The sequence below is a fragment of the Limulus polyphemus genome, unplaced genomic scaffold (genome assembly GCF_000517525.1).
Source record: "Limulus polyphemus unplaced genomic scaffold, Limulus_polyphemus-2.1.2 Scaffold5567, whole genome shotgun sequence".
Classification (NCBI taxonomy): domain Eukaryota; kingdom Metazoa; phylum Arthropoda; class Merostomata; order Xiphosura; family Limulidae; genus Limulus; species Limulus polyphemus.
The window spans coordinates 43,165-62,748 of NW_013671177.1; the positions used below are offsets into that span (position 1 = coordinate 43,165).

General features: G+C 34.3%; 1 protein-coding gene across 1 annotated transcript in view; it reads left to right on the forward strand.

Moving 5' to 3' along the window:
• LOC106472738 overlaps positions 1–19,578 on the forward strand; it is a 29,689-nt gene extending 10,111 nt beyond the window's left edge. The window contains exons 2-4 of the mRNA XM_022401281.1: positions 5,908–5,969; positions 8,738–8,824; positions 16,033–19,578. Coding sequence (XP_022256989.1) covers positions 5,908–5,969; positions 8,738–8,824; positions 16,033–16,141 — 258 coding nt within the window. The 3' untranslated portion in view covers positions 16,142–19,578. The remainder of the gene's footprint in view (positions 1–5,907; positions 5,970–8,737; positions 8,825–16,032) is intronic.
• The last annotated feature ends 6 nt before the right edge of the window (positions 19,579–19,584 follow it).

A 19,584-nucleotide genomic window follows, 5' to 3' on the forward strand; every position in this document is an offset into this window, starting at 1 on the left:
GTTGTATTCAGAAAGAATAAACCAGTTTTATTTAAGAAAGGGCTTGTATTGCTAAAGTTTCTTTGGAAAGAATTTTTTACGGAAAATTAACTACCGACCAGAGACGTAACAATACTAATAGACTTAGACTTAAATTAGGCCTATGCTATACAGTATTGTATAGTATAACATATTTGATGTTAGATCACTTTTCAACTTTTCCTTCATTACTAGTCTACAATCACCTAACCTTAAGGCAAGTTTTTAATGCAGAAAAATTGTTTAAATAATAATATACTGTTTAAAATATACTGTTACTGTTAGTTTTCCAGGTCAAACTCACAGTTAACACTAACTCTATGACAAATATTAGTCACCCGCATGGTGCACATTTTGATACTGAACAACAGAATCAGTAGTATATATGAAATTAAAGAAATACTCAAACATCTTGTTTAAGACACAGTTTATGACTAGGATATGGCTAGACAGATAGAATTTCAATGGTTGTCTCACCTATGTCACACACATGCGTATATATACTACCAGAACAGAATTTGGACAAGGATGAGATTTTTCAGCACAGCATAACTAGGTGCTTAAAACTTAAAAGATTTGGGGCTCTGGCCTATAGGCGTGTGAATTTTTAGTGTTTCAGTATGATATTGATCATGGTTTTCTATTCTGATTCTTCAAGACACAAACTGGTGTTTCAGGGCATGGGCCCAGTGTGCTACTGCCTAGGGATGCATCTGTTTGGAGTGTTGAAGTTGAACCTTAGCCTGTACTACCACTATGCTGTAGTAACTTTATATCAATAAGTTAACAAGAAGAAAAACTCGTGCTTTGTACACAAAACATTTTTTGCATTTGGTATTTTGTATCTGAATACACAAAGTTTGTAAAAGGTAAAGGTAGGACTGTGTTTTTAAAGTAATTATAACAGTCAAGTGAACTGCATAGACTACTCACATATGAGGTTAAGTACGTAGAGTTCTGAACAAACCTGATGGCAGTGTGGGGCATCTCACTGACTGCTAGGTTAAACATGTTCTACAATTCGTGATATCCACCAAACACCTCAAGTACAGAAGACACTGAGCCAAATGGTTGATCAAAAATGACAAATCAATTGACTTATGTAATAAGAGACACCAGATCTAGCACTGTATCAGTGCTTTCAAAACTTTGGAAAGTCATTGTGGACCACACATTTCTACTATATTATTTAACTTACCTCAACATTGATTATATAAAGACATCATTATGTTCTTTCCATAAATGCTGGGAGTCATGGTGGGCAAGAAAGAAATGATAGATGGTCCGGATCTGGCCCGTGGACTGTATTTTGCCCACCCCTGGTCTTGAGGAAGTTCAGGGGAATGTTTCCTCATTTCTCGTAATGAATTTGTCAGCTCATCCAGGGTGTGTGGATAAAGAAGATGGGAAATCCATCTCTGAAGCTGGTGCCATATGTTTTCTGTTGGGTTGAGGTCTAATTAAAACTCTGGTGTGTTCTTTCTCACAACAGTTTTTGTGACAATACATGAACAGTAGGAATGAGTAACATTTTGTCTGTTATAGTATAATCAGGTCCAATAACAGTATCATAAGATTTGAAAACAATTGCCATGACATTTTGCCAAACTTTCATTAATAGTTTTCCATGCTGGCAATATATGCCAAACATTTTGTTAAATTGTACTTTGCATTTAGTAGTTAAGTAAAAGCCAATATATAGTCAGTTTATGATCTTTGCCAACAAGACTGATACACACTGTTTACATTTTTAACACAAAAACGTTTTAATATACACACAACAATACAATTTACAATAACAGTTATTACAAAGTTATTACAAACAATGATTTATAAACAAAAGTTTCACAAACTTACAAGCAATATAAAGTCTTCTCTCTAGTTTGAAACTTTCTTGATATCTTATTAAGGGTTCATGAGGAGCAAGTTGATTACGAGTTGTTATAGGTACAATTCACTTGGTAGGGAGCTAGCTAGCCCTGTAGTTCTTGCTAATCACACTCCAATTACAGGTCGAGTTTCACTGATGACGTTGGGTAATGTTTTTGTAAAAATACTAATGTCCGATGAGAATCCACTGAAGTTAAACGATTTGTAATGTTCAAACTTTGTAAAGGTTCCTTGTCAAATATCTGAAATTTTCCGATTGGTGAGGTTTATAACAATCACAGTTATAGCTTCCGAAGTTTTATTGCACACTGACTATTGTGAACTAATGATAGACACACTCTATGGCACGTCGTTTTAGTTATATTTATAGGCTGCGGAGGCATTCTAGAAATTTCAGTTGTACATAACAGTACAAATTTAAGTAGTTACATATATTCATATATTGTTGATTCTTACTCTCGAGAATCTTCTACAACTTTGGAGAATAGGTGGGAGTTTTGCAATACATATTTAATACTATAACGTATAAGCTATGTGTGTTTCTAAACATAAATTTAATCTAACAAATGTTGATATAATAACAAATTCGTTACACTCTAAATATGGCTTAATCAGTGACCCATACAATGAACTTATAGCTTCTTTAAGACTTATATTCAATATTTTTGTAGGTAAAACCCAAAACCCTACTTTACCTAACATAAGCAACAGAACACTGCTTTGATTGTTTAACTCTTTCAGCATGGGCTCGGTCCCTGAGACCGACCTCATAACCATTTTGTGCTTGTTATAGTTTTCATGCTATAACTTTTAAACTAGTAAGCAAATGTTAACAAAATTTGGTAGATTATCAGTAAACAATACAATGCTTTAATACACAAAATATCAAAGTTTTTTATTAAGTCTTAAGGTTTGTAAAGTAATGTTTTTCTCATGTCTTATTTTTTCTTTTCACGTGTCGCCTATCTATCATGCAAAGTATTATTCCTTTTTAAGATTAAAAATACTATTATGCATCAGAAAATTTTCAAATTTCACATGCAAAATGTTTATAATGTCCAGATAGTTATTAAACATTTCTTAAGAAAAAACTTATATTTTATCTGTTATTTTCAATAATTAATCTCTCTACACGTGTTCAATAGATTTGGCTGATCTCGTAACCACCATTAAAAATTAGAAAATAAATATAAATTATGCTTCTTTCATTCTATAATGAACACAAATTATAACATGAAAACATAAATAGCTTAAATCTCATAACATTAGATATTTATATATTTTTATTATTTTGATCTTTCAGCCGTGCCTGGCTAACAATAAAGAAGTTACAGTGATGCGGCTTACATGCACTCATGTTATCATATCAAATAACAAAACTGACTTTTGGTCTGTACATAGTAACTTGTCTTGGCTGTGTTTTAGTAGACCAGTAAAATAGTCACATTTGAATTGTTATATATGTATATAGATTATTGCTATTTTGAAGTAAGTTCTTAAACGTATTTTTTTTAAAACATAGAACAGTAAATAAAGAAGTAAAGTTACGACCTTTTTACTTGGTTGCTGCTTGACGTAGGTTGCTAAGCCTTTTAAAATTTTGTATGTGGAGGATATGAAACAAATTATTTTTTTTAGGTTTTAGATATACATGTTAATAACTAAAAAATCATAAATTACTACATCAATACCATAGAATTCCACTAACTTATCAAGCTTGGTAACTAAGGTGTATTTTAGTAAGAAACAAAATATGAAATTTTGAGCAGACTAAAGACACACCCTACCTCCTTGAAATATTAGTTCAAAAAAAAGAAATGGTATCCAAGCCCATTAGAATGACTGAGAAAGCCACTAGGGGGACATTCTGAGCTTCCTATTGGTTATTCATGTCATATATAGAAGTAACTGATATAAGGGAGTGTTTCCAAAAATGGGGTGCCACTGTGTTTGATTTATTACATGAGCAATATCTTAGCAAATAGAAAAGATAAGACTTCTTTTTTTATGGTTCAGCTTGTTTAACTTTTTAATTTGTACTAAATTATAAACTTAGTATTTTGACATCACAAACATCTAATTTGAACCAGTGCTGCATTCAACATACCACGTGACACACAAAATTTGATTTTTATCTGTTTTTTTTATATTTACTTTTAAATTAAGAAATTGAATAATGTATAGTACTAAAAGTTGAATTATACTCTACAGTTTGATACCAAACTTAGTGACATAAATTCATACTATTCAAGGACTTGTAAAAAAAAAAAAAGTAGCAAATGGCTTGCATATCCAATCCTTAATCTCTTTCAAAACCTTTGGGGAAATAATATCTTGCCTTGGAGCTTTATCATTTTCTTAACTTCCCAGTTTTACTTAACAACCTCAGAATTAATTTGATCATCTTGTTCAATCTTACCATTCAGGATGAGGAATATTGATTAAATCTTCATTTGTAAAAATTGGAGAAAAAGTAGAATTTAATAACCCAGCCAACTGATAATCATCATATATAATCCCCTCTTTATCATTCTTCAAAGGTTCTTCTCCAATTGTAACATTTTGTATCCCCATAATATATTTGAAGAAATCTTTGCTGTTAATGTTTACATTTTAAGCCAATCTTTTTTTTTCCATATACCCTTTTTTATTACATAATTTCCTGTTTTCCACTTATGTATGCTGATCCATAGCAGCGAATTTAAACTTTTGAAGTTTATGTACAGTTTGTTAAAGCTCAGCTGAGCTTATTAACCCGTTCAGATTAGCACAAATTAATTCTTCACATATAGCTTAAAGGAAAATACTATGAAGATAACTTGTTACATAAATTAATAGCAAAGATATTAAATATATTTACCTTATTTCACTTGTGCCACTATTTCATCTTGTTACTCATATAAACTGTTATTTATTTGTGACATAAAACTATTAATTGATAGCTTCCAAAGGTGGGATAATTGAATTTAAACAAATTTAAAATACGCCTTGGATTGTTACACAAATCTACTAAATTTAACCATAATTGTAGCCTCAAATTAGGCAAGTTGAGGTGGTTGTATCATTTAATATCTAGTTATTCAACTTTCTTTTGGATCATGTGTAAATGTTTGATGTTATTCACAGAAAAAAATTAAAAATATCAAAATAAAAAGTTCTATGAGTACTTTTTTTTTTTTGCAACAGAGCTTTTTTTGGGGGGGGGGAGAGGGAGTATGCTTGGTAGCCTCCAAACTTGAGGCTCATTTCTCTTAGGTCTGATTGTGGCCAGCTCCCATGCCTGATGTAGTGTCAGTTTTATTATTTAGGTATCTTACATAGAGGTGATAGAACAGTGCTACATGAATATATAGTCTTTAAAGACTTATTCACATTAGTAAACTAAATGTTTTCATGCAGAAAGAGAATACTTCCTGGAAAGCTGACACAGACATGTAACCCATTAGATAAAGGTAACTTATTTTTCAATGATTTACTGATGTTTTCATGGGATAAATAAGTCATAGCATGGCTTTGATGCAACTCGTTGTAGGAATGCTTACATTATCTTTAGTAGAGTCAAATTCTCAACAGTAAACTTTGATAAATTTTGTACAATTTTCTTCATATACAGACAGAGGATCTTCAAAGACATACACCAACTCTATGTGTTCCAAGACAGTTTGTAGCAAGTAATATTATACCTTTCAAATTTCTTCTTATGTCTGTCATGAATTACATACTTTAACAGTAAATATACTGCTTCAAAAAGTATATTTAAGTTGATTTTTATTTGAAATAAACAGAACTTGACATTATATTTCTTATTAATTACTGAATGGCTTAAAAGTTAAGAGGAGGAGGATTGATCATTTCCTGAATAGTAAAGGATGTGTTTAAATTTTTACTTTTCCCAAAGGTGGGTATGCAAAATCAGCCCTTTGTTGTTCATAGGTAATGTGATCTGTTAGTTTGTTTAAAGAGATTTCTTTTAAAACATATGCTGTTGTTTTTTTGCAGGTTTATTATGGAGGTGATCTTGATTCCAGCTTTGAAACTGACAATGAAGTAGAAAGGAGAAGGTTTGAAGTAGTATTACTGTTGAGATTTGTAGTGTGTAAAGTTCTAAAGAAAAGTTGACATTCAATACCCCCCCCCCCCCAAAAAAAAAAAAAAAGAAATGTGTGCTTTAAATGTGTGTGAAAAAATTAAGCCAGTAGTAGTAGTGGTACTCCGAAATTTTGAGGGCAAATGAAATCTGTGAAAGTGTTATCTTCGAACAGTGTTGTGGATTTCAAACTCTTCCTTTGATTGTAAAAATTTAATTGAAGTTGTGTTTATTTTTATGTGAAAAGCATTAGAAAATTATAAACATGTAAAAGTTGGGGAATCGTCAGACATTTGTAGCTTAGAGGTAAGAGAACATAAAAAATATTGATTTGCTAGACATATTTTTGATTTTATATCCTAAAATCAATCAATAAAATAATTGTAAATAAACTTGAGAATTTAAATGAAAAGATATTGAATTACAAAGAAATCAGTTACATACAAATCAAACATTTTAAGGGCTAACACACTACATATTTTATGAATATAACTTTATGAAACATTAATCTATTCAGCAAAATCACTTAAACTTTCTTGTAGTATTTTCTGTGATACAGTACACTTTTTTTTGTTTGTTTCTTTGTTTATTTAAAAAATTTGTTTACCTTTTATGTGTTTATATATATATCAGTACAAAGTGAAATTTATAAGATATGTAGTAAAATGTAATGTATACTTCACAATATTGAGTAATGTTCTGGTATGTACATTTATCATTGTTATTAGATCAGATGTGGTCATTTGGTACTGTATATCATATATTGATAATAACCTAAAGTTTTTTAAGTTTGATCTTTGTTCCAATGATATTGTTCAAGCATATGATATTTGCCCCAAATGTTAATGTATCCTAGCTCTTTTATACCATAAAAAGATTAATACATTAGTTAGCCTTCACCTATATGATAAAATGTTTTGAAACTTTCATGAAACTTGAAATGCTTCTTTACATGTGTTTTTAATGCATTTTTTGTCACCATTTAGTAAAATACCTTACAAAATAAGTCATTAACTATTCAAGAAAATTTAGGAAGTTTAAAAAATTATAAATCCTCCTGGGTCAAATAATATTTTCCAACTGGTATTAAAACAGGTTAAGGATTGCGTAAGTAAATCCCTTTCGACCATTTTCTTCAAGTCTTTAAGGTAGTTGAAGATCATTGTCCAGGTAATTATAGGCTAATTAGTCTTACTTCTGTGGTGGTAAAAGTTTTGTAAAGACTGATTAAAGATGCTTTACAAAGCTACCTTACACAGTTTACAATTTTGTTGGACAATCAGCATGATTTCACATGGAGAAAATCTTGTCTCACAAATTTCTAAACATTCTCCAAAGATGTTGCTATATAATGATGGTAAAGGTTTGAATTTGGTGTACCTGGATTTTAGAATGTTTTCAACAAAGTGCCACATAAAAGACTAGTGGGTGTGGAGGATAGATTAGCTCAATGGGTTGAGGGTTGATTAGAGGAGAGGAAGCAAAAGCTACATGCTGGGACCCTTAGCCTTTTTGATATACCTTAATGAGAATGGCCAACAAATTTGTAAAGTTTACAATGATATTAACATTTAGAGCATAGTTGTGTGCCAGGAGGATGCTGTTGTTTTACAAAGAGATTTGAGTCATTTGGAAAATTAGGCAAATAAAATATTAAATGGAATTTAATCATGCTAAGTGAAAGGTAAGGCACATGGACTACCTCAGTTTAAAATATAATTACTGTATTAGTGGAAATTAACTCAGTAATGTTATGGAAGAAAAATACCTTAATGTTTGGATTGGATCAGTCTCTTAAATCATCAGGAAGCATGTTGTTGCCAATGGGAAATCAAATATGATTTTGTGTTATACTTACAGGAATAGTGATACAAGGCAAAGAAGATTTGTTTTTTCTCTTAACAGATCTCTGTTTAGGCCTCATTTGGAGTATTGTGTTTAGTCCTGGGATCCTTACTTTAAAGGTATTGAGTTGTTGGAAAGTACTCGAATCATGGCTTCTAAGATGATTCTTTGGATAGAGAGGCTGTCTTTTAAGGACAAGTCAAGATCCTTATCATTATTTTCTCTTGAGAAAATAATGTTTATAGTGCATTTTGACCAGTCAGAGGGCAACTGTCATAGAATTGTACTAGATCCAAAATGAACTGAAACATTTATCTATCCCATTAGCAATCCTTGTCTCCATGAAGAACAACTGATACAATAGCAACACTGATTGTGACAAGATACATGACTGTTATTAGATTTCTTATGCTGTTTATGGCTCATCATTTTAAGTCTAACATGAAAGAAAATAAATGAATATTAAGAGGATTTATATTACTGATGAGTAATAATCACAGAGTTTCTGTTCTTATATAAATCAACCCAAGAGAACCTTGAAATTACATTGCTCTTCTTATAATTTAATATCAACATGCTACTGATTTGCCAACCCATGGCATTCCAGGTTGAGCACAGCTAATTTACATAGATTTAATGTACTACATCCTTGCAAATTACTTAATATTTTGCATTAGAAACGTAAAAAGTATTGGAGAATTGTAACAACAATTTGTTTAATGCGGAAGTAATTAGCAAAACAGTGCTAAAAACTCTGTTCTATCAACTAAATATAATTGTTTAACCTTAGTAATTTCATTCAGAATTTTGTAAACTTTCATGTAAACAACTTGTATTGTAAAATGATTTCAGCTATAAGTTTTAAGAATTCTGATATATGTATTATCCCTCTGGTAGGACCAACGAACATGACTTAGCTGATAAGATGAAGTTAAGCCCTGCTAAGAAACCTCCAAGGCATTTCTTTACTGAAGAATGTAGTAGGTAAGCTTTAGGTTTCAAGGTAATTAAATGATTTAACCTCAAATTTATAAATTTAAGTATCTTATGATTTAACTGTGTGAAAATATATATATATATATATATATATGTTTATTTTTATTTTTTTTAATTTGGTAGTTTTACTGGTCTGCTTGACTTATACTGTGTTCCTTTGACCTGGTTTAATTACTGTAAAACAGAATGAAAATGTTCTTATACTAATATGTATTTTTATGGTCTTTTTCATGTGTTAGTTGAGCAATATTTTTGTATTTATGTGGTTCATATTCTCTGGTAGCTGGTCAGTTTTTTTAACTATTCATCGTAATGATTTATCTGAAGTTAGCAGAGGACTAAAAAAAAGTTAGTTTAGTATAGCTCTAGATTTATAGTGTTGAAATCCTACTGTTGGCTTTGAAATGTTTTGAAAAATTCCTTGAAATTATTTTCCTTATATGTGTACAAACTCTGAAATATGCTTAGTAATGTAACATAGGATGACTGTTGATAATTATTCCACTTTATTGTGTGACTGTGAAAATCCCATATCTTTCACAAGGTTCATAACATTAAAGTAGTGAAATGCTTGAACTGGAGATGGCACTTTTTTACACTAACAATATCCTAACAGAATCTTTTGAATTAGGGTTGCGAACTGTTACATATTTCATGAAACCATTCCTTGTTTGGTAACAAAATGCAGTATTCTGTTTCAAATAGGAATGTTACATGATTTGTTCTATATTTTGCTTAGGGAGCATAATTTTTTTTAAATCTTAGTCTCTGATTTGAGAAAAATGCTGAAAATTATTGAATACAAACAAAAGAGTTCTTAATTTTAGAGCTGTTCAGGTGGCAATTCTACTTTAAGTAGATGATTAACGTAATGAACTGTTGTTGGATTCTGTTTCTTAGGGAATACTGCACTCTTAATTAACTATCAAATGTGATGTCACAATGTGTTTAATTAGTGAGAGAATGAAGCTAAGAAAAGTATACAAACAGATTCTTGCTTAGCTATAGTACATTATGAACATAGGATGAAGAAGTGTGCATGAATAGAGCTATAGTAGGCCATTTTTGTTCAGAAATTGTACTGATCCATTGAACCATTATCTTAAGAATAGCTGGTGGTTAATCATAGTGTTTACTGGTCTCAGACTATAAAACCAAAGTTATTTTCACATTCTGGATTATCATGGGTTTTGATGTTCTTTATCTTTTAATATGGTTTAACTCTTTTTTTGCTTTTTCTACCAGAATTATTTTCATGATTTTCTAGCAATTATCACAATCCCTTATAAAATTTCAATTTTCTTAATTTTATGGATAATAACATGGTTTGGATTAGTTTTCAGCTAAAGAGACATAAATGTTATTGGACTGTGACACTGTTCCAATGGGGAAATCAGGATTTTCAGCAGGATGCTGGGAGCATCCACTCAGGTTCAAGGAGATAAATGGAATCTTGGAGAATTGTATCATTTGACAGATTTGAAAGTTTTAGAAGTGACGACTTATTGAGCAGTTGGCCATTTATCATTTTTTGGTTTATTTATCTAGAAGGTCATACGACTGTGTTCTGTTAATGAAAGAACATCGTAGTAACTCTTGAAAGTCGTATGAATGTATCTTCTTAATGTGACATAACCATATTAGTAATGTTTAAAGCTCTCTTGACTGTCTTCTTAGGGGTATAACCTTATAGTAGTACTTGAGGTCTCATAGGTGTGTCTTGTTAAGGATATAGCCATATATAATAAAGCTTGAAGGTCTCATGACTGTATCTTTTTTGTGTGATATAACCATCTAGTAATACTTGAAGGTCACATAACTGCATATTGTTAATGATATAACCTTATAGAAATGCTTAAAGGCCTTATTACCATATCTTGTTAATGATCTAACCTTAGTAATTTCAGAAACATTATTTACCTCTTTGTGCCACTAAGAGGTTCTACCTTGCATACAAATGTTGTAGGATATCCTACACATGCTACAGGCCTTGAAGAAACTTTGACCCCTCCACACGTCTATGAGTACTGTGCCAGCCCTTGAAATAATCTTCATAATGCTGTAGCCCTCCACCAAGAGGAGGGTGAAACAACCTCAATGCACAGTAATGCCTGTGAGCACGAACATACAATGACAGGTTCATTCTTTCCTTTACACTGCCTGTGTTCAGACATTTTTTTCTTTGTGCTTTTTGAGTTTATAGTCACTTTAATTAACTCCCTTTCTTTATTGAGTGCAACATTACTTTTTTTCCTTGTTACACTTTTATTCTGTCTACCTGATTGTAACTTCATTTTCTCTAGCCACCTCATTTCACCTTTGTGATATTTGAATTAACATATGCATAAAAAAAAAGTCCTGGGGCTCAGACATTCTTTTTTCATGCACTTTCTCCAGTTGTGTCAATAGTGACTGGAGGTACTGTATCTGTTCATGGAGTTGATGTTCCATACTTATCCCTTTAGCTCACATGTCTGGTGAGTGACAGATCTTTATTTCATCCCATATCAGGGTACTATATATATTGTGGAAATATTAAGTTACCACATTCTGACATAGCTGTGATGAATCATGGTATGACAACATGTTCACTGCTGATGTTTTTCAAACATGATTTTATTGATATTGTGCATCAGGTGGTTGGTTCCCTTCTACCTACTTCTTTTCCAGTTCAGGTCCCTCATCTTTTTCACTGCCTTCTGTGTAGCTTGCTCCACTTGGGGACAATTTTGGCCAGCTCTTCTACCTCTTTTCTCCCAGATGAGGAGCAGGTACCTCATTTTTATCTGTTTGCTATGCTCATAACTCTGGTATGTGACTTTCTGTTCCTTTTGCATGTATGTCATAATGACTCTTGGGTTGCTTTTCCTTGTGAGCCACCTTCTGTCTCACTGTCATGTTGATCTCTGTCTTCCTTGTCCTCCTCATCTTCATGACACATTTGCTATAACCTAAAGTCATGACATTTCTGTTTTTCTTGAACACCAATCTCTCTTGTCTTTTCTGTCTGTATGGGGTGCTCCTCTTTCTTTTCTGCAATCTCCTCTTCTTCATCTTATTTTTACTTCTTTGCTGCATCTCTACCATTCACTTTCTCACTGTGATACTTCATCACAACCCTGATAGTTTTGATTGGGACACCCATTCTTATTTGTTTGCCCCCTTTGGCTTTTGTTTCTTCCTGTACTATGTATATTTTGACTTGATTTCTCTGTTCTTTGGATCTCCTCAGTCTGGACACTCTTCTTTCAATTGTCAACCTCCCATCCTCCTCTCTCTCTCTCTCTCTTTACCCCTGTTCTTACTGCACCAATTTTTGTGGGTGTTCTCCATTCCTTTGTATCTTGGACTGGAGCTGCTTGCCTACAATCTTTTTTTGATCCCCTGGTTTCCCATCTCACTAGACTATAGATACTTCCATTGGGTACCAGATCTCAGAAGTTCATTGGTGCTACCTTTTCTCGTGTTCCTCATCGCAGCTACTAACCATTCCCCATTATAAAGGGTAGGCCATTGAGACTCTTTTAGTAACTCTTTCTTCTGGCCAATTCTTGGCTCTGGGACCTTTGGCACCCACCTCTTGTATACCTGCAATTGCCCTTCACAGGCAACCCTTGGATTGTGCTAGTTTGTTTTTGAGGTCTGTCTCTGCTTTTCTTAATCCACCCCTCACCTATCCTCTTTATTTCAGTCCTCTCCATCTTCGACATCATCCTAGGAGCTTTCTTGATTTTTGTGCTGGGAAGCCTCAACCACTTTTGTTGCATCCTCATGCCATGGGGTTCTTGGCTTTGCAGAGTCTATTGAAGGCTCTTCATTCTCCTTCTTTTTCTGCATGAGAGGCTCTCTTGCTTTGGGGGATTCTGACTCTTCTCCAGATATGTGTCCCCTTCACTGGGTTCTGGATGATCTGTGGCACAAGTTCTGCAATCTTTTATCTGCTCTTGTGCCTGTCTGTTCATCTTTACTTCCCTGTCTTGATCACTTCAAATGACCCAGGGTATTCCACCCCACCCCCCTCAAACCAACTTGCATCCTTACACTAATGTTTTTCTTTTTCCTTTCCATTTGGGAGGTCAGTTCTTGACACTTCAATTCTTTCTGAGATCTGCTACTTATCAACATTCTGGAGATGTCTGCAGCCTTTTGGGATTGCCATAATCTTTGGTCATGATGGTTGGGCCATCTTATTATGATCCATTCCAACACTTCTATGGTCATTTTCCTTTCCATTCGGGGGTCAGTTCTTGACGCTTCCATTCTTTCTGGGATCTGGTACTTTTCAACTTTCTGAAGATGTCTGCAGCTTTTTGGGATTGCCATAATCTTTGATCTTGATTGTCAGGTCATTTTATTATGATCCGTTCCAACACTTCTATGATCATTTCATACATCAACCATCAGGAAGGCACCCACTGTCCATATCTATGCTTTGACTGGTTCTTGACGAAAGTGTATTCATTTTGGTGTTTGGTTGGGTTCATTAAATCATCCAACTGGCATGTTCTTTTTTTTTGAGTAAGAGTAACCGTACAATTTTTAATGTCACTTTCCATTAGATCTGGCATACCACAGCCTCTCCTTCACAGGTCATTGAAGGAAGTCTTGGAGGCTGGTATGTGGACTACACTTAACACATTTATCTCCCATTACTTACATTACTAGGCACTTTCACATGCCTCTGGTTTTCGCATCCGTCTGCTGTCCAGTCTCCCCAGAGGCTCCAGTGTGGTGAATTATTCCTATTGTTTTTTTCATTTTCAGTAATGTTTTATGATATCCGTGTCCCAGACACATTTCATGACATCAGCTTGTGTGTAACCATCTTTTCATACACATCCAAAATAAAACTAGGAGGCAAAACACACCAAAAAGGAGAAAGAAGGAATTAACAACAAAAAAAAAACATCCAAATAACATGTAGAACTAAACACTACACTACTTATGTTTGATGTCATTGGATCCAGTCAAGTTGCAGGCATTGCCTCCCAGGGAATACCTACCCATAATTCATATGAAGTGGGGGAATATAAAAAATTTTAAACCCATCTGTCCCTGCTCAGTGCCCATCACTGAGACAGGGTTTTATGCAAGACTGCTTTGGCAGTATGTCTATTTAATTGACCTTGCCATTTCTGCACCTTTTACAAACAAAACAAAAATAACAGACAGTACCAGGTTTAGTCCTGCCCTTACACTTGTTGTTTTATTAGTTGTAGTAGCCCATTGAACTGTCTCTTGGTGGGGACTCATTTCCAGACTATTGTGTCTGATGAATGTAGTTCACACACACTATCTTGTGTTTTCCCCAACACATATTTCTCCCCCCATTTTTCTAATGGAGTATGGGAGAACCCTTACTCCCCCAGTCCCAAGCCACTGGCTAAAATGATATATGGAGAGCTTCCTTTGTGACTGATGCCTTCCCCTTGGTAAGAGATCAGTTGGACTCTTGCTTCATTTGATATGTGAGGCTGGTTTGTTAACTAAAAGTGTAGTACAATATCTCCCAAGCAATCCCCAATGGATATGTCCAGCTGGGACTTTGATTTGCCTTATAATGCATGTGAGGGCTCCTCCTCCATCCTCTTATCATTATAGTGTCTTCCTCATGTAAGAAGTTGAATAAGATGAAATGTCTTCAAGCCCTAGCCACACTACATATTCCACAGTTCTACCCGCATTGGTAACACGTAACCACCAACACTGTATTTTCCTGATATCCTTTGCTTTACTCTCTGACTACAAAAACTATTAGGTGAAGAGTTTTCACTGCTTGAGAAGGATGCAGTTTCATACAGGGTGCTGCTACAGTAGGCAACACTCTGGTCTTTTGGAAATCACACTACATGTGCTTTCACTTCCTGTCGATACTTCATAAAAGAGCTCATCTTTGTAATTGACTAGCACTGGCCCCTTCACCACCTTCAGTGTGAGATTCTAGCTCTTAGTGGTGCAGAGAGGTAAGTGAAGTTTCTGTAGTTAACATTTTCCTTACCTGAAAATGTATTTTAGATGGATACTTATCTCTCTCTGCACCACTTCCCATCTTTCCTCCCCCTTTTTGGTGCATTTCATTTACCTTGTCAACAGTGAGCCTATAATCATGTGCTAGTGCTCATGGGATTTACTATGCATAGAGTTTATATCACCCTCCTGTTGGTAGAAGGATACATCACTATGAAGATTGCATCATAGGCTGACACATATAAGGGTTAAGATTTCATTCAAGGTTTGTGGCAAGCATAGGAAATTTCACAGCAGTTGTGCATGAGGTAATAGCTTTTAGTGGTCCATAGAAATGAGTATTTATCTGAAATACATTTTCAGATAAGGAAAATGTTAATTTTTGAAGGTCTTACATCTTTATCTTGTAAGTGATATAACTTCATGGTAATGCTTGAAGTTCTCATGACTATGTTTTATTAATGATATAATTTTATATTAATGCTTTAAGGTATCATAACAGTATCTTGCATTCTTAAAGATATAATCTTCCAGTAATGCTTAAAAGCCTAATGATTGTGTGTTGCTAATGGTATAACCTCACTATAACCCAAAAAAATCTCAAGGATGTTTCTTGTTAATGATACAACCTTATGACAATAATTGAAGATCTCATGACTAGGCATGGGTGATGAGTGAAGTTTGTTAATTGATGAATTGTTGTGCTCATTTATTGATTACATTCAACTAATTGATTATTCTCATATTAGATTTAAAAAAAAATAACCTTATAATGCTAAAAATTGAGTATACAGAACACACACAGCTCATTGTGTAAGTTTGATTTTAACAACAAACAAACATACTGGTAATATTTCAATTACTTGGATACTCGGAATAATCGAAAATAGTGATAAACAGAAACTAATTTTGATTAGTTGATTATTTTTATGTGTTGTGACACTAATTAATTACTTCTCTCTATATGAGCTTAGTCATTTCTACTAATCTTGTAACCACCATGTAACCATGAAACTACGCATACTATAGCTCTGAATGTACAAAGCTTACTTTCATGAAACTTCTCAAGCTTTTTGAAAACATTACAAGTGTGTTGTACAAAAGAAACCAAATTTTTAGTAATGTATTTTAACTAAAGATGTGTCTGTGAATTTACAAACCCTCTACTGAGTCAGTCTTAGTAGGTGATTGTCATGCTAAGAATAAAAATACTTCTTTTTGTCTTTCAGTTTTCACATTTCATCTGGACAACCTCCAGAGCCTACAAATCATCCAGTGAAATCGACCATAGCAAAAGTTGAAAAATATGAAATAAAATACATTTTCTTTCTGGAATGATTGCAGATTTTAACAGACAATTACAATTAGTTGTCCTAAACATCCTCAAGCATAACAGTTGCACCTCTGCTTTCATTTAATTTTATTGTTTTATTGCTCTTTCAACTGTGTGTAACTAATGTAACAAAGCAATAAATCCCTCAGCTAGAGCTTAGTGCAAGTTATGTTAATGAATATCGAGTTACATTGAATTATATCATGAGACAGCAGCTCGCATGCATTCTTTGAGGATAAATTTTTTAAGTTCAAGTTTCTTGTCTAGCCTAAAAAGATTTTAATTTTTAGTTATGTTTGTTATAATGTATATAAAAATGAAGAAAAACCATACATAAAAACCAAAAAATTTTGTATTTACTCTAGCCTTGAGACCGTTTGCACTTAGGTGCAGTTTAGTAAGCCTATTTTTTCTTACTATATTGGTTGCCCAAAAGTAATTCATTTAGCTTTCAAATATGCATTTTAGAACAAAAAAATATATCAGACACTCAATTAGAATGTCCAAATACTTCTATAATTTACCTGCCTTTCTAACTAACCTATAAATAGTTTAAAAAATTTCTTTATTGATTGGAGCAATGTTTTTAGTCCAATCACATCAAGCTTTCATGGTAATTTATTGGCTTTTACAGCTAAAACTGAACAAGCGATTGTCAGATTTATGAAATTTAGAATTCACACTTTCTACTGGTTAAAAATATGTCCAATAACAATGTTAGAAAGAGAGAAACCTAAACATTTCTTTAAAAACAGAGGATATGTGAATGTGGGTTGAACATATATATAGCTATATCTTAGTAAAGCATAAAGATAAGAGGTAGTAATTTTATTTTATAAATTATCATTATCTGTATCATGTGTTTCTATTGGGTTGAACATTCTGAAACCCTTGTAAGGGAAGATAAATATCTATAAATGATAAGTCACAGCATTTCTAGGTAACATCACTTTTAGAGGTGCAAATTGAGAACTTTCCAACACATATTTACCTCTGCTGACACTATAGCTATTTCTCGATCTCTAGGGTTGAAAAGCTTGCTTCAGTCTTTATATACCCTGCTCGAATGCCCTTGTCAAATTCTAATTTGCAAATTTCTCCACTAACTTCAATGCACCCTCTATCTAGGTACTGTATATAAGCACCTCATTCAGATAATGTAATCACTTTTTGTTGACAAAGCACCTCATTGAGATATTGTAATCACTTTTTTCGACAGAGCATTTGGCACCATAAACAGAAGTGTTGTAATTATTCACATAATATACATTGCAACTTTGGATGTAGTTGGCTTGACTATGGTTAAATTTTTGCTTATATTTACAAATTAATTAATTAAAAAAAAAAAGACTAGTATTAATTCCCGAATTAATGTTTCTACTACGAAGGCCAGCCAGACCTCTTCTCTTCCACCTCTGCTATCTGATGTTTGTAAATGGCCAGGGGAGGGGTTACTCTCAGTTGAGGCTATTCATAATATGATCCATTGGAAGATGAAGACATACATGTAGACTGAAATGTCTCTCTCTGGGGGTTCTGAGACAGCTTTTGCAAGTGACTCGGGATCAGCTGAAGAGAATTTAGACTCAGTTTTTCCGGCTCCTTTAGGTCGGCCTCAAGAGAGGATTCTCTTGATCAGCCAACTCCAGCCCCTTTTCTTCAGTTGGTTACTTGGGTTAGTGAGGTTGGTGAAAAGGATGGCTAATGACTACTTGGTTTTTCCTCCTCCTCCTGATATTGCTGTTCATGCTGGGTGATTTGTTGCTCAGTTAAGCGATGGGATAGCTATGCCTTGTCCCCCTGTTTATCTGAACAGCATGCTTTGGCTTTAAACTGCCAGGACGAGGTATATTTAGATTCTCAATGGATAGAACCCATTTTCGAACTGTGAGGTTCTGGATTGGAACCTGTGATCAATTTGAACGGATCACAGTTTTCTCAGATTCGTCTTACTCTCACTACTGTCCTCAGATATTTATCTTCGATCCAACTTTTGTTGGAAGCCTATCAACATTCCAGAGATGTTGGAATCACAAATTGATTCAGCTCGTTTACATTCTTTTTTTATCATCATTAGCTTCTCGCCTTTCTGGTGCTAATTTAGGAGTATCTGCTTGTAGTGTTTCCCGACCTCTTCCTTTGGTTCCCATGATAGAGTCCATCCATATTTATCGAGGATCTTCGACTCGAGAAGGACCATCAGCAATGATGTCAGTGACTATCCTGTGGGCAGGGAAGCATTGGGAGTACAATTACATCACTTTCTGGACGTCTGGAGCTTTTTCACCAGGGATCCATGGGTACTTCATGATCATTCAATTTACATCACCTCCACCATTATCTTCTCAACCTGTTGCCTTTTCATCTCCAATAGATCCACGACGAGTGGAGCTTGGTTCCCAGGCCATAAGAGAATTGTTAATCAAAAAGGCAGTAGAGAGGGTCGATCCCATTCATCCGGGATTTTATTCCTGTTTATTTGTTGTACCCAAGAAGACAGGAGATTGGCATTCAATCATCGATCTGTCTTGACTCAACAAATTTTAAGATCCTCCTCACTTTACTATGGAATATTTTCTCAACCTACGATTGCACTTTGCCCCAGGGCTCTGGATGACCAAGTTCATTGTTACTGACACTTATCTTCATAGTCCCATAGTGAAATTTTCCTGGAGATTACTCAGATTTGTGTACAAAGGGTCAGGTCCTGCAATTCAAGGCTCTACCTTTTGGTCTTGCATCATCACCTTCTGCAGAGTTGTACGAGCTTTTTTCTCGTCATCTGCATTTCTTGGGTCTGTGCACACATCATTATATGGATGACTGGCTCCTTCTGGCACCATCCCATCAAGTAGCAGAACAACTCTCTCAGGTTCTCCTTTCAGAAGCCACAAAAGTGGGCTTTCTTATTAGACTGGAGAAATCTATTCTCTCATCGAAGCAATATCTCGTCCATCTGGGTGTGTTTTTCAATACTCACTTAGGTCGAGCTCAACCAACCCCTATCAGGTTACAGGCCATAGAAAGAGCTGTCAGGCTTTTACTTCTGTTTCCTTCTCCTGTTGCATGGATGGTTCTCTCTTTTTTGGGGATATGGGCATTCCTCGAACCCCTCATTCCTTTGAGTGGTCACTGCATGACCAATGAATCATGCATTCCAACCCTTTGGTAATCTTGTCTCATTACTCAGGAGCAGCATCGTCAATTGCGAATGGTGGTTGGATTGGAACAACACTACTATTGGAGTACCCATTCCACCACCTCGTCCCAAGATCCATCTGCTCACAGATGCATCTCTTCAGAGATGGGGAGCTTATCTTCAAGGATACAAGTTACCGGTTAGTATGTTTTGGAAGTTAACATTTTCCTAAACTGAAAATGTATTTCCAATAATACTTGCCTCTGCTGACATACTCCTGCCCTACCTCCCCATAAAAACAGGATTATG